The following is a 15,908-nucleotide window of genomic DNA, read 5'->3' as shown; positions in this document are numbered from 1 at the left end:
TACTGTGAGCTCTGTTACTGTGAGCTCTGTTACTGTGAGCTCTGTTACTGTGAGCTCTGTTACTGTGAGCTCTGTTACTGTGAGCTCTGTTACTGTGAGCACTGTTACTGTGAGCTCAGTTACTGTGAGCTCTGTCACTGTGAGCTCTGTTACTGTGAGCTCTGTTACTGTGAGCTCTGTTACTGTGAGCTCTGTTACTGTGAGCTCTGTTACTGTGAGCTCTGTCACTGTGAGCACTGTTACTGTGAGCACTGTTACTGTGAGCTCTGTTACTGTGAGCTCTGTTACTGTGAGCACTGTTACTGTGAGCTCTGTTACTGTGAGCTCTGTTACTGTGAGCTCTGTTACTGTGAGCACTGTCACTGTGAGCTCTGTTACTGTGAGCACTGTTACTGTGAGCTCTGTCACTGTGAGCTCTGTTACTGTGAGCACTGTTACTGTGAGCACTGTTACTGTGAGCTCTGTTAATGTGAGCACTGTTACTGTGAGCTCTGTTACTGTGAGCACTGTTACTGTGAGCTCTGTCACTGTGAGCTCTGTTACTGTGAGCACTGTCACTGTGAGCTCTGTCACTGTGAGCTCTGTTACTGTGAGCTCTGTTACTGTGAGCTCTGTTACTGTGAGCTCTGTTACTGTGAGCTCTGTTACTGTGAGCTCTGTTACTGTGAGCTCTGTTACTGTGAGCTCTGTTACTGTGAGCTCTGTTACTGTGAGCACTGTTACTGTGAGCTCTGTCACTGTGAGCTCTGTTACTGTGAGCTCTGTTACTGTGAGCTCTGTTACTGTGAGCTCTGTTACTGTGAGCTCTGTTACTGTGAGCTCTGTTACTGTGAGCACTGTAACTGTGAGCTCTGTTACTGTGAGCTCTGTTACTGTGAGCTCTGTTACTGTGAGCTCTGTTACTGTGAGCTCTGTTACTGTGAGCTCTGTTACTGTGAGTACTGTGAGCTCTGTTACTGTGAGCTCTGTTACTGTGAGCTCTGTCACTGTGAGCACTGTTACTGTGAGCTCTGTCACTGTGAGCTCTGTTACTGTGAGCACTGTTACTGTGAGCTCTGTTACTGTGAGCTCTGTTACTGTGAGCTCTGTTACTGTGAGCTCTGTCACTGTGAGCTCTGTTACTGTGAGCACTGTTACTGTGAGCACTGCTACTGTGAGCTCTGTCACTGTGAGCTCTGTTACTGTGAGCTCTGTTACTGTGAGCTCTGTCACTGTGAGCTCTGTTACTGTGAGCTCTGTTACTGTGAGCACTGTTACTGTGAGCTCTGTTACTGTGAGCACTGTTACTGTGAGCTCTGTTACTGTGAGCTCTGTTACTGTGAGCACTGTTACTGTGAGCTCTGTTACTGTGAGCTCTGTCACTGTGAGCTCTTTTACTGTGAGCTCTGTTACTGTGAGCACTGTTACTGTGAGCTCTGTTACTGTGAGCTCTGTTACTGTGAGCTCTGTTACTGTGAGCACTGTTACTGTGAGCTCTGTCACTGTGAGCTCTGTCACTGTGAGCTCTGTCACTGTGAGCTCTGTTACTGTGAGCTCTGTTACTGTGAGCTCTGTTACTGTGAGCTCTGTCACTGTGAGCTCTGTCACTGTGAGCTCTGTCACTGTGAGCTCTGTTACTGTGAGCTCTGTTACTGTGAGCACTGTTACTGTGAGCTCTGTTACTGTGAGCTCTGTTACTGTGAGCACTGTTACTGTGAGCTCTGTCACTGTGAGCTCTGTTACTGTGAGCTCTGTTACTGTGAGCTCTGTCACTGTGAGCTCTGTCACTGTGAGCTCTGTTACTGTGAGCTCTGTTACTGTGAGCTCTGTTACTGTGAGCACTGTTACTGTGAGCTCTGTTACTGTGAGCTCTGTCACTGTGAGCTCTGTTACTGTGAGCTCTGTTACTGTGAGCTCTGTTACTGTGAGCACTGTTACTGTGAGCTCTGTTACTGTGAGCTCTGTCACTGTGAGCTCTGTTACTGTGAGCTCTGTTACTGTGAGCTCTGTTACTGTGAGCACTGTTACTGTGAGCTCTGTTACTGTGAGCTCTGTTACTGTGAGCTCTGTCACTGTGAGCTCTGTCACTGTGAGCTCTGTTACTGTGAGCTCTGTTACTGTGAGCTCTGTTACTGTGAGCACTGTTACTGTGAGCTCTGTCACTGTGAGCTCTGTTACTGTGAGCTCTGTTACTGTGAGCTCTGTTACTGTGAGCACTGTTACTGTGAGCTCTGTTACTGTGAGCTCTGTTACTGTGAGCTCTGTTACTGTGAGCTCTGTCACTGTGAGCTCTGTCACTGTGAGCTCTGTTACTGTGAGCTCTGTTACTGTGAGCTCTGTCACTGTGAGCTCTGTTACTGTGAGCTCTGTTACTGTGAGCTCTGTTACTGTGAGCACTGTTACTGTGAGCACTGTCACTGTGAGCTCTGTTACTGTGAGCTCTGTCACTGTGAGCTCTGTTACTGTGAGCTCTGTCACTGTGAGCTCTGTTACTGTGAGCACTGTTACTGTGAGCTCTGTTACTGTGAGCTCTGTTACTGTGAGCTCTGTTACTGTGAGCTCTGTTACTGTGAGCACTGTCACTGTGAGCTCTGTTACTGTGAGCTCTGTTACTGTGAGCTCTGTTACTGTGAGCTCTGTTACTGTGAGCTCTGTTACTGTGAGCTCTCTTACTGTGAGCTCTGTTACTGTGAGCTCTGTTACTGTGAGCTCTGTTACTGTGAGCACTGTTACTGTGAGCACTGTTACTGTGAGCTCTGTCACTGTGAGCTCTGTCACTGTGAGCTCTGTTACTGTGAGCTCTGTTACTGTGAGCTCTGTCACTGTGAGCTCTGTCACTGTGAGCTCTGTCACTGTGAGCTCTGTTACTGTGAGCTCTGTTACTGTGAGCACTGTTACTGTGAGCTCTGTTACTGTGAGCTCTGTTACTGTGAGCTCTGTTACTGTGAGCACTGTTACTGTGAGCTCTGTCACTGTGAGCTCTGTTACTGTGAGCTCTGTTACTGTGAGCTCTGTTACTGTGAGCACTGTTACTGTGAGCTCTGTTACTGTGAGCTCTGTTACTGTGAGCTCTGTTAATGTGAGCTCTGTTACTGTGAGCTCTGTTACTGTGAGCTCTGTCACTGTGAGCACTGTTACTGTGAGCACTGTTACTGTGAGCACTGTTACTGTGAGCTCTGTTACTGTGAGCTCTGTTACTGTGAGCTCTGTTACTGTGAGCTCTGTCACTGTGAGCACTGTTACTGTGAGCACTGTTACTGTGAGCTCTGTTACTGTGAGCACTGTTACTGTGAGCACTGTTACTGTGAGCTCTGTCACTGTGAGCACTGTTACTGTGAGCTCTGTCACTGTGAGCACTGTTACTGTGAGCTCTGTTACTGTGAGCACTGTTACTGTGAGCACTGTTACTGTGAGCTCTGTTACTGTGAGCACTGTTACTGTGAGCACTGTTACTGTGAGCTCTGTTACTGTGAGCACTGTTACTGTGAGCACTGTTACTGTGAGCTCTGTCACTGTGAGCACTGTTACTGTGAACACTGTTACTGTGAGCACTGTTACTGTGAGCTCTGTTACTGTGAGCTCTGTTACTGTGAGCTCTGTCACTGTGAGCTCTGTCACTGTGAGCACTGTTACTGTGAGCACTGTTACTGTGAGCTCTGTTACTGTGAGCACTGTTACTGTGAGCACTGTTACTGTGAGCTCTGTCACTGTGAGCTCTGTTACTGTGAGCTCTGTCACTGTGAGCACTGTTACTGTGAGCACTGTTACTGTGAGCTCTGTTACTGTGAGCTCTGTTACTGTGAGCTCTGTTACTGTGAGCACTGTTACTGTGAGCTCTGTTACTGTGAGCTCTGTCACTGTGAGCTCTGTCACTGTGAGCTCTGTTACTGTGAGCTCTGTTACTGTGAGCTCTGTTACTGTGAGCTCTGTTACTGTGAGCTCTGTTACTGTGAGCTCTGTTACTGTGAGCTCTGTTACTGTGAGCACTGTTACTGTGAGCTCTGTTACTGTGAGCTCTGTTACTGTGAGCACTGTTACTGTGAGCTCTGTCACTGTGAGCTCTGTTACTGTGAGCTCTGTTACTGTGAGCTCTGTTACTGTGAGCTCTGTTACTGTGAGCACTGTTACTGTGAGCTCTGTCACTGTGAGCTCTGTCACTGTGAGCTCTGTCACTGTGAGCTCTGTTACTGTGAGCTCTGTTACTGTGAGCTCTGTTACTGTGAGCTCTGTTACTGTGAGCTCTGTTACTGTGAGCACTGTTACTGTGAGCTCTGTTACTGTGAGCTCTGTTACTGTGAGCACTGTTACTGTGAGCTCTGTCACTGTGAGCTCTGTTACTGTGAGCTCTGTTACTGTGAGCTCTGTTACTGTGAGCTCTGTTACTGTGAGCTCTGTTACTGTGAGCTCTGTTACTGTGAGCTCTGTTACTGTGAGCACTGTTACTGTGAGCTCTGTTACTGTGAGCTCTGTTACTGTGAGCACTGTTACTGTGAGCTCTGTCACTGTGAGCTCTGTTACTGTGAGCTCTGTTACTGTGAGCTCTGTTACTGTGAGCTCTGTTACTGTGAGCTCTGTTACTGTGAGCTCTGTCACTGTGAGCACTGTTACTGTGAGCTCTGTTACTGTGAGCTCTGTTACTGTGAGCTCTGTTACTCTGAGCTCTGTTACTGTGAGCTCTGTTACTGTGAGCACTGTCACTGTGAGCTCTGTTACTGTGAGCTCTGTCACTGTGAGCTCTGTCACTGTGAGCTCTGTCACTGTGAGCTCTGTTACTGTGAGCTCTGTTACTGTGAGCTCTGTCACTGTGAGCTCTGTTACTGTGAGCTCTGTTACTGTGAGCTCTGTCACTGTGAGCTCTGTTACTGTGAGCTCTGTTACTGTGAGCTCTGTTACTGTGAGCTCTGTTACTGTGAGCTCTGTTACTGTGAGCTCTGTTACTGTGAGCTCTGTTACTGTGAGTACTGTGAGCTCTGTTACTGTGAGCTCTGTTACTGTGAGCTCTGTCACTGTGAGCTCTGTCACTGTGAGCTCTGTTACTGTGAGCACTGTTACTGTGAGCTCTGTTACTGTGAGCTCTGTTACTGTGAGCTCTGTTACTGTGAGTACTGTGAGCTCTGTTACTGTGAGTACTGTGAGCTCTGTCACTGTGAGCTCTGTTACTGTGAGCTCTGTTACTGTGAGCTCTGTTACTGTGAGCTCTGTTACTGTGAGCACTGTTACTGTGAGCTCTGTTACTGTGAGCTCTGTTACTGTGAGCACTGTTACTGTGAGCTCTGTCACTGTGAGCTCTGTTACTGTGAGCTCTGTTACTGTGAGCTCTGTTACTGTGAGCTCTGTTACTGTGAGCTCTGTTACTGTGAGCTCTGTTACTGTGAGCTCTGTTACTGTGAGCTCTGTTACTGTGAGCACTGTTACTGTGAGCTCTGTTACTGTGAGCTCTGTTACTGTGAGCACTGTTACTGTGAGCTCTGTCACTGTGAGCTCTGTTACTGTGAGCTCTGTTACTGTGAGCTCTGTTACTGTGAGCTCTGTTACTGTGAGCTCTGTCACTGTGAGCACTGTTACTGTGAGCTCTGTTACTGTGAGCTCTGTTACTGTGAGCTCTGTTACTGTAAGCTCTGTTACTGTGAGCTCTGTTACTGTGAGCACTGTCACTGTGAGCTCTGTCACTGTGAGCTCTGTCACTGTGAGCTCTGTTACTGTGAGCTCTGTCACTGTGAGCTCTGTTACTGTGAGCTCTGTCACTGTGAGCTCTGTTACTGTGAGCTCTGTTACTGTGAGCTCTGTCACTGTGAGCTCTGTTACTGTGAGCTCTGTTACTGTGAGCTCTGTTACTGTGAGCTCTGTTACTGTGAGCTCTGTTACTGTGAGCTCTGTTACTGTGAGCTCTGTTACTGTGAGTACTGTGAGCTCTGTTACTGTGAGCTCTGTTACTGTGAGCTCTGTCACTGTGAGCTCTGTCACTGTGAGCTCTGTTACTGTGAGCACTGTTACTGTGAGCTCTGTTACTGTGAGCTCTGTTACTGTGAGCTCTGTTACTGTGAGTACTGTGAGCTCTGTTACTGTGAGCTCTGTTACTGTGAGTACTGTGAGCTCTGTTACTGTGAGCTCTGTCACTGTGAGCACTGTTACTGTGAGCTCTGTCACTGTGAGCTCTGTTACTGTGAGCTCTGTCACTGTGAGCTCTGTCACTGTGAGCTCTGTCACTGTGAGCACTGTTACTGTGAGCTCTGTTACTGTGAGTACTGTGAGCTCTGTTACTGTGAGCTCTGTTACTGTGAGCTCTGTCACTGTGAGCACTGTTACTGTGAGCTCTGTTACTGTGAGCACTGTTACTGTGAGCTCTGTTACTGTGAGCTCTGTTACTGTGAGCTCTGTTACTGTGAGTACTGTGAGCTCTGTTACTGTGAGCTCTGTTACTGTGAGCTCTGTCACTGTGAGCTCTGTTACTGTGAGCACTGTTACTGTGAGCTCTGTTACTGTGAGCTCTGTTACTGTGAGCACTGTTACTGTGAGCTCTGTTACTGTGAGCTCTGTTACTGTGAGCACTGTTACTGTGAGCTCTGTTACTGTGAGCTCTGTTACTGTGAGCTCTGTTACTGTGAGCTCTGTCACTGTGAGCACTGTTACTGTGAGCTCTGTTACTGTGAGCTCTGTCACTGTGAGCTCTGTTACTGTGAGCTCTGTTACTGTGAGCTCTGTTACTGTGAGCACTGTTACTGTGAGCTCTGTTACTGTGAGTTCTGTTAGTTTGAGCTCTGTCACTGTGAGCACTGCGAGAAGCTGTCGGTGAGGACGCTCCGCTCTTCGAGGAGGGCGGTTGGGTGCGCGATCCCCAGGGTTAGGGTTAGGCATTGCTGCCAATATTTCATCACCCTCACCCGGAGCTGTGGAAACTGTGGTCCTGAGGGGGCCCAGCTCATAGAATCGGGTCTCTCGAGTGAGGTCGTGGAGACCATACTCCAGTCCAGAGATAAGACATCATGCACTGAAGTGGAGACTGTTCTCTTCTGGGTGTGTAGAACGCCAATTGAATCCGGTTAACTGCCCTGTTGGTCCAGTACTTGATTATTTGCAAGAAAGCTTCTCTGCGGGATCATCTCCCTCCACCTTAAGGTGTATGTGGCGGCTATATCTGCTTCTCACACTCCTCTAGGTGGTGCATCATTGGGGAGAGATCCTCTCATTACTCGTTTCTCCGGGGCACCCTGAGGCTGAGGCCGGCACAGAGCACTAGAGCACCGGCTTGGGATCTGGCCTTTGTACTTGAAGACCTGACTCTGGCTCCCTTCAAGCCTATTGAAGAGGGTTCAGAAAATTCTTTACACCGAAAACTTTATTTCTCCTTGCTATTTCTTCCATCAAGAGAATTGGAGACTTGCAAGCCTTGTCGGTTGCTCCTCAGTGCCTGTGATTTGCCCCTGGTATGGGGAAAGCCTTCCTTCACCCTAGACCGGGTTATGTTCCTAAGGTCCCTACTAATGTTGCGGGCCCCATCATGCTGCAGGCCTTCTGTCCTCCACCTTTCTTATCATCAGATCAGGAGAAACTGAATCTGCTATGCCCTGTTAGGACTCTCTTAGTGTGCGCAATGATTTCACACAGACAGGCATGGGTTATTATGGCGTTGTGGGTATAGTGTCCCACAGCGTCGACGCAGCGTCTCGTTCCCTCTTCAGGGAATCATGCGTAACCTGAGATGTTTTACATTGTAATAATATTTCACTGTATTTACTGTATTTTTGATCAAATAAATGCAGTTTTGGTGACCAGAAGAGACTCTTTCAGAAACAAATCTTACCAACCCCAAACCTTTGAATGATATTGTATATATAAGTAATAATTTTGTTCTCAAGTAAAGTTAGTTATGATGAGCGCTGTATTTTTCAGGGTCCCTCACCGTCTGTCCGTCGGCTCCTGGAGCTCCTGCCGGCCCCTGAGGGCCCCGGGGCCCCGGTTCTCCCGATCCCACCGGCGATCCAGGCGCTCCGGGCGCACCGGCTGGACCTCGATCTCCTTTCTCTCCTTTCTGCATGGTGATGACCTGGGAAGCACTCAGCGGTTATTATCAGAGAGAAACAGTGGAAGACAAGAGAATAAACAGACTCTGTCACTCACATGTCTGTCCTGAGAGGCTCCCTCCGATCTGATGGGCTCTGAAAACACAAACAGATATCTTGAAAAAACTAAATATAATAAATGCAGCTGTGATTTTGCAGTAGTAGCATTTAAAGAAATCTGCATAAAAAAATCAAATGATCTGCGGCCTCTGTGAATGCTTGTGATGTAAACTAAAAATATGGTCAGGTGAATAACACATAGTTGCTCAAATATGACTGGTGAAAAATTAGATAAGACTGTTGTGGATTAAAAAAAATACATGAAAGAAAGGGAAAACTGAAAATGAGATGAAAATGTCTGTAGGAAAAGCTTGAACGTTCACCTGTGGGAGTGTTAATAATCACGTGGTCTCCGGAGCTTTCTGCCCAGTCTTCATCATCCGTGTGTGTGTGGAGCGAGGGAGCATCAGTAGGAGGCGCTCTCACCGGCTCAACCTCAAACAACAGCAAACACAGTGTCACAATCACAGCAGTGAGTGTGTGTGTGTGTGTGTGTGTGTGTGTGTGTGTGTGTGTGTGTGTGTGTGTGTGAGTGATGCCAGCAGAACTGCAATAGCTTTGAAGGACATGGGAAAACTCTGTCCTCTTAAAACATTATACTTTGAAATAAAAGAGAACTGGATTTGACTTCAAGGGAATCCATCAAACGCTGCTGTCACTCACCCTGGGATATTCTCTCTCTTCATGCACTTTCTTCACTTCGTCGCCAGTCTCTGTGTCGTCGTAGATCCCATAACCGCTTCCGTAACCTGACGCCTGAAAGCATTGAGACGCAGTTTCAATGTGATTCCTTTCGGCTTTCCAAATCCATGATTAAAGACAGCTTTACAGCAGTTAAACACAGATCCGCAGTGTTCAGCTTCAGCCACAGGGCGGCGCTGTCACTCCACTGTAAACTCACTCCCGGACACTTCCACTGCACAGCATAAAGGGCTTTGGGTTCGGAAATGCTTTTGAAGCTTTAGAGACACACAGTCCAAACCATTTAAATCAATATATTTAAAGTGTTAGATTAACCCTTCTCTAACATAATTAATCTAGCATTAAAGATCGGTACAGTAGTTTTGAACAAATCAAATGTCTGTAACCTTCCTATATTTTGATCTACCCCACCATAACAATAATAATTCTTCTGCTCACCAAAGCTGCATTTATTTGATCAAAAATACAGTCAAAACAGTGAAATATTATTCTAATGTAAATCATCTGTTTTCTATGTGAATATACAGTAAAGTGTAATTTATTCCTGTGATCAAAGCTGTATTTCAGCATCATTACTTCAGTCTTCAGTGTCACATGATCCTTCAGAAATCACTCTAATATGAGGATCTGATGCTCAAGAAACATTTATGATTATTATCAGTGTTGAAAACAGTCGTGCTGCTTCATATTTCAGTGGAAACCGTCATATATTTTATTCTTCAGGATTCTTTGATGAATAGAAAGTTCAAAAACACAGCATTTATTTGAAATAGAATCTTTTGTGACATTATAGATGTCTTTACTGACACTTTTGATCAATTTAATACGTCCTTGATGAATAAAAGTCACTCACCCCAAACGTTTCGTAATATTTTATAATTCTGATCAAATCTGTTGAAATGGTATTCAATTCATTGAAGTAAAAAAAAAAAAAAAAATATATATATTTTGCGTCTCATTTTACATTCAACTTGGTTAAAACAAATGTGACATTCCCTAAAATAGTGACACCCGTGATATCATTTAGACTTTCATTTTGTTTTCTGTATTGATATTGATAGAATTGTGTTACCCAAGTTACTATAAAAAAGGCCTAATTTTGTGCCACATGCATATATTATATTTGACATATTGATGGAAAGACGACACAACACTTACGTAAGGCTCGTCCTCCTCACACTGCTCGTTCGGTGCCGTGGGATCGGCCGTCAGAACCAGCTGCTGGATCGAGCCCTGTAGAGAGAGAGAGAGAGAGAGAGAGAGAGAGAGAGAGAGAGAGAGAGAGAGAGAGAGAGAGGTCATGCACTCATTTCTCCCAGAATGTAATCAGCCTGAAACTGATTATGAAGTGAATGTGGAAACTCAGCCACCGCAGCTGTAAATCACAGTACATACACACAGATCCACACAACACACAGAAACACAACACCAGAACTCCAGCACTGTTCACAATCACAACAGTAGAAGTTTCATTGATCTGAGCATGAGCGGCCATCGTCAGTCCTGCTGTAAAAGCTCATGTTTTCTCAAAGATCTAACGAGCTGAAGTCCTGATTAGCAGAGGCGAGGTTGGCAAGCTTCAGTGCTACACATCCAGAGGACAAGCACCTGTTCCCATCCGCCACAGCAGAAAGTGTGGGAAAGAAAGAAAGAAAGAAAGAAAGAAAGAAAGAAAGAAAGAAAGAAAGAAAGAAAGAAAGAAAGAAAGAAAGAAAGAAAGAAAGAAAGAAAGAACTTGGTAGAGACCAAAATCCGAATTTGGCATAATTTTTAAGATTTGTCTTAAGCTATAGCACCCCTATTGCTGATGAGATGTAGGGCAACATAATAACCCTTTCAATCATTTACATTAGTTACAAGGGGACGCCGGCACACAACAGTGCTAGCTTCTGATAGGTCGAAGCAGGAAAGCCATCTTAAAAGTAAGAAACTTCTCAGACACCTCATCAATGGGAGAGACCCTGGCCTGGACAACAGGCCTCATCCTCTGAGCACCATGAAGGAAACAAATAATCAATTGGTGTCTCCCCAAGGGGCCACCACTTTAAGGAGGATGGGAAATAAAGGCTATGGCATTAAAGGCTATAACCCTGAACCCTAACAACTCCTGAGACGATCCAAACCTATCCTCTGATCTCCTCTCCTCTCCTCTGATCTCCTCTGATCTCCTCTCCTCTGATCTCCTCTCCTCTGATCTCTGATCTCATCTCCTCTCCTCTCCTCTCCTCTCCTCTGATCTCCTCTGATCTCCTCTGATCTCCTCTGATCTCCTCTCCTCTCCTCTCCTCTGCTCTGATCTCCTCTGATCTCATCTCCTCTCCTCTCCTCTCCTCTGCTCTGATCTCCTCTCCTCTGATCTCCTCTGATCTCATCTCCTCTCCTCTCCTCTGCTCTGATCTCCTCTCCTCTGCTCTGATCTCCTCTCCTCTCCTCTCCTCTGATCTCCTCTCCTCTGATCTCCTCTCCTCTGATCTCTGATCTCATCTCCTCTCCTCTCCTCTCCTCTGATCTCCTCTGATCTCCTCTGATCTCCTCTCCTCTCCTCTCCTCTGATCTCCTCTGATCTCCTCTCCTCTCCTCTCCTCTGCTCTCCTCTGATCTCCTCTCCTCTCCTCTGATCTCCTCTCCTCTCCTCTCCTCTGATCTCCTCTGATCTCCTCTCCTCTGCTCTCCTCTTATCTCCTCTGATCTCCTCTGATCTCCTCTCCTCTGCTCTCCTCTGATCTCCTCTCCTCTGCTCTCCTCTGATCTCCTCTCCTCTCCTCTCCTCTGATCTCCTCTGATCTCCTCTCCTCTGCTCTCCTCTGATCTCCTCTCCTCTCCTCTGCTCTCCTCTGATCTCCTCTCCTCTCCTCTCCTCTGATCTCCTCTGATCTCCTCTCCTCTGCTCTCCTCTTATCTCCTCTGCTCTCCTCTGATCTCCTCTCCTCTGATCTCCTCTGATCTCCTCTCCTCTGCTCTCCTCTGATCTCCTCTCCTCTGATCTCCTCTGATCTCCTCTCCTCTCCTCTGATCTCCTCTCCTCTCCTCTGATCTCCTCTCCTCTGATCTCCTCTCCTCTCCTCTGATCTCCTCTCCTCTCCTCTCCTCTCCTCTCCTCTCCTCTGATCTCTGCTCTCTGCTCTCTGCTCTCCGCTCTGCTCTGCTCTCCTCTCCTCTAATCTCTGCTCTCCTCTAATCTCTCCTCTCCTCTCCTCTCCTCTCCTCTGCTCTCCTCTGATCTCCTCTCCTCTCCTCTGCTCTCCTCTGATCTCCTCTCCTCTCCTCTGATCTCTGATCTCATCTCCTCTCCTCTGCTCTCCTCTCCTCTCCTCTCCTCTGCTCTCTGATCTCATCTCCTCTCCTCTGCTCTCCTCTGCTCTCTGATCTGATCTCCTCTCCTCTGCTCTCCTCTCATCTCCTCTCCTCTGCTCTCCTCTGCTCTCTGATCTCATCTCCTCTCCTCTGCTCTCCTCTCCTCTCCTCTGCTCTCTGATCTCATCTCCTCTCCTCTGCTCTCCTCTCCTCTGCTCTCTGATCTCATCTCCTCTCCTCTGCTCTCCTCTGCTCTCTGATCTGATCTCCTCTCCTCTGCTCTCTGATCTGATCTCCTCTCCTCTCCTCTGCTCTCCTCTCATCTCCTCTCCTCTGCTCTCTGATCTCATCTCCTCTCCTCTGCTCTCCTCTGCTCTCTGATCTGATCTCCTCTCCTCTCCTCTGCTCTCCTCTCATCTCCTCTCCTCTGCTCTCCTCTGCTCTCTGATCTGATCTCCTCTCCTCTCCTCTGCTCTCCTCTCATCTCCTCTCCTCTCCTCTGCTCTCTGATCTCATCTCCTCTCCTCTGCTCTCCTCTCCGATCTCATCTCCTCTCCTCTGCTCTCCTCTGCTCTCTGATCTGATCTCCTCTCCTCTGCTCTCCTCTCATCTCCTCTCCTCTGCTCTCCTCTCCTCTCCTCTGATCTCCTCTCCTCTCCTCTGCTCTGCTCTCCTCCCCTCTGCTCTCTGATCTGATCTCCTCTCCTCTGCTCTCTGATCTGATCTCCTCTCCTCTGCTCTCTGATCTCCTCTCCTCTCCTCTGCTCTCTGATCTCCTCTCCTCTGCTCTGCTCTCCTCTCCTCTCCTCTGCTCTCTGATCTCCTCTCCTCTCCTCTTCTCTGCTCTCCTCTCCTCTCCTCTCCTCTGCTCTCCTCCCCTCTGCTCTCTGATCTCCTCTCCTCTGCTCTCCTCTCCTCTCCTCTGCTCTCCTCTCCTCTCCTCTCCTCTGATCTCCTCTGATCTCCTCTCCTCTCCTCTGATCTCCTCTCCGATCTCCTCTCCTCTCCTCTGATCTCCTCTGATCTCTGCTCTCCGATCTCCTCTCCTCTCCTCTGATCTCCTCTCCTCTCCTCTGATCTCCTCTCCTCTCCTCTGATCTCCTCTCCTCTCCTCTCCTCTGATCTCCTCTCCTCTCCTCTGATCTCCTCTGATCTCTGCTCTCCGATCTCCTCTCCTCTCCTCTGATCTCCTCTCCTCTCCTCTGATCTCCTCTCCTCTCCTCTCCTCTGATCTCCTCTCCTCTCCTCTGATCTCCTCTCCTCTCCTCTGATCTCCTCTCCTCTCCTCTCCTCTGATCTCCTCTGATCTCCTCTCCTCTCCTCTGATCTCCTCTCCTCTGATCTCCTCTCCTCTCCTCTCCTCTCCTCTGATCTCCTCTCCTCTGATCTCCTCTCCTCTCCTCTTCTCTGATCTCCTCTCCTCTTTTCTGATCTCCTCTCCTCTCCTCTGATCTCCTCTCCTCTTCTCTGATATCCTCTCCTCTGATCTCCTCTCCTCTCCTCTTCTCTTCTCTGATCTCCTCTCCTCTCCTCTCCTCTGATCTCCTCTCCTCTCCTCTTCTCTGATCTCCTCTCCTCTCCTCTGATCTCCTCTCCTCTTCTCTGATCTCCTCTCCTCTTCTCTGATCTCCTCTCCTCTGATCTCCTCTCCTCTGATCTCCTCTCCTCTTCTCTGATCTCCTCTCCTCTCCTCTTCTCTGATCTCCTCTCCTCTCCTCTGATCTCCTCTCCTCTTCTCTTCTCTGATCTCCTCTCCTCTCCTCTGATCTCCTCTCCTCTTCTCTGATCTCCTCTCCTCTTCTCTGATCTCCTCTCCTCTCCTCTGATCTCCTCTCCTCTGATCTCCTCTCCTCTTCTCTGATCTCCTCTCCTCTCCTCTTCTCTGATCTCCTCTCCTCTCCTCTGATCTCCTCTCCTCTTCTCTGATCTCCTCTCCTCTCCTCTGATCTCCTCTCCTCTGATCTCCTCTCCTCTTCTCTGATCTCCTCTCCTCTCCTCTTCTCTGATCTCCTCTCCTCTCCTCTCCTCTGATCTCCTCTCCTCTGCTCTGATCTCCTCTTCTCTGATCTCCTCTCCTCTCCTCTGATCTCATCTCCTCTTCTCTGCTCTGATCTCCTCTCCTCTGCTCTGATCTTCTCTCCTCTCCTCTCCTCTGATCTCCTCTCCTCTCCTCTCCTCTTCTCTGATCTCCTCTCCTCTTCTCTGATCTCCTCTCCTCTCCTCTTCTCTGATCTCCTCTCCTCTTCTCTGATCTCCTCTCCTCTTCTCTGATCTCCTCTCCTCTTCTCTGATCTCCTCTCCTCTTCTCTGATCTCCTCTCCTCTCCTCTTCTCTGATCTCCTCTCCTCTTCTCTGATCTCCTCTCCTCTCCTCTTCTCTGATCTCCTCTCCTCTTCTCTGATCTCCTCTCCTCTTCTCTGATCTCCTCTCCTCTTCTCTGATCTCCTCTCCTCTGATCTCCTCTCCTCTGATCTCCTCTGATCTCCTCTCCTCTGCTCTGCTCTCCTCTCCTCTTCTCTGATCTCCTCTCCTCTCCTCTGATCTGCTCTCCTCTGATCTCCTCTCCTCTCCTCTTCTCTGATCTCCTCTCCTCTTCTCTGATCTCCTCTCCTCTCCTCTTCTCTGATCTCCTCTCCTCTTCTCTGATCTCCTCTCCTCTCCTCTTCTCTGATCTCCTCTCCTCTTCTCTGATCTCCTCTCCTCTTCTCTGATCTCCTCTCCTCTTCTCTGATCTCCTCTCCTCTGATCTCCTCTCCTCTGATCTCCTCTGATCTCCTCTCCTCTGCTCTGCTCTCCTCTCCTCTTCTCTGATCTCCTCTCCTCTCCTCTGATCTGCTCTCCTCTGCTCTCCTCTCCTCTCCTCTTCTCTGATCTCCTCTCCTCTTCTCTGATCTCCTCTCCTCTGCTCTCTGCTCTCCTCAGTCACTTCTCAGTTTCAGACTCAGTCTGATGTGTTTGCCCGATGAAACAGGAGAACCAAATGAGACCGAGCAAACGTTCCCATGATTATCTAAAAAGCAGGGTAATCCCATTCCAGAGATAAGGAGAACACACTCCATCATTATGACAGCAAGGAGTTCTTAAATCCACAAGGGTAAACAGTTTAATCTACTCACAACCATTGGGGAAACCTGTAATAGTCTCTAAAAAATTAATCTCAAGTTGTCTTCTCAAAGAGTGAACTTAATCTAGTTAACTAGTGCACTTAAAGGATTAGTTCACTTTTAAAAAAACTCATCTTTTTTGATGAACGAATCTTTTTTCGAGTCATTGACTCGTTCATCAAAATGAACGAATCTTTTTTCGAGTCATTGACTCGTTCATCAAAAAGAACGAATCTTTTTTCGAGTCATTGACTCGTTCATCAAAATGAACGAGTCTTTTTTCGAGTCATTGACTCGAAAAAAGATTCGTTCATTTTGATGAACGAGTTCGAACAGGAGAGTTCGCAAGGCGAGCATTTGTGCCTATAAAACTTTAACTTTTTTATTTATTTTTGAAATGACCGATCGTTTCGCTAGATAAGACCCTTATTCATCGTCTGGTATCGTTTAAAGCCCTTTGAAGCTGAACTGAAACGGTCATTTAGACCTTGAACCGTTTGGTGCCCAGCAAAGTCCATTATATGGAGAAAAATCCTGGAATGTTTTCATCAAAAACATTAATTTCTTTTCGACTGAAGAAAGAAAGACATGGACATCTTGGATGACATGGGGGTGAGTAAATTATCAGCAACAGTTTTTTAAAAAGTGAACTACTCCTTTAACCCAGATCTGCTCAATTAAAATATTTTCACTTAATAATTTCAATTCA

At 47.5% G+C, this 15,908-nt stretch overlaps 1 protein-coding gene across 1 annotated transcript in view; it reads right to left on the bottom strand.

Moving 5' to 3' along the window:
- Positions 1 to 15,908, bottom strand: part of col15a1a (collagen, type XV, alpha 1a) — a 141,256-nt gene that overhangs the window by 69,937 nt on the left and 55,411 nt on the right. The window contains exons 4-8 of the mRNA XM_056269658.1: positions 9,960 to 10,034; positions 8,763 to 8,855; positions 8,423 to 8,534; positions 8,098 to 8,135; positions 7,880 to 8,023 (exon numbers count right to left, since the gene is read on the bottom strand). Coding sequence (XP_056125633.1) covers positions 7,880 to 8,023; positions 8,098 to 8,135; positions 8,423 to 8,534; positions 8,763 to 8,855; positions 9,960 to 10,034 — 462 coding nt within the window. The remainder of the gene's footprint in view (positions 1 to 7,879; positions 8,024 to 8,097; positions 8,136 to 8,422; positions 8,535 to 8,762; positions 8,856 to 9,959; positions 10,035 to 15,908) is intronic.

Source organism: Rhinichthys klamathensis, unplaced genomic scaffold (genome assembly GCF_029890125.1).
Source record: "Rhinichthys klamathensis goyatoka isolate OS25496 unplaced genomic scaffold, OSU_Roscu_1.1 h1tg000287l_1, whole genome shotgun sequence".
Lineage (NCBI taxonomy): Eukaryota > Metazoa > Chordata > Actinopteri > Cypriniformes > Leuciscidae > Rhinichthys > Rhinichthys klamathensis.
Note: the sequence above shows the minus strand (reverse complement) of the source record. Positions and strands in the feature narration are given on the sequence as shown.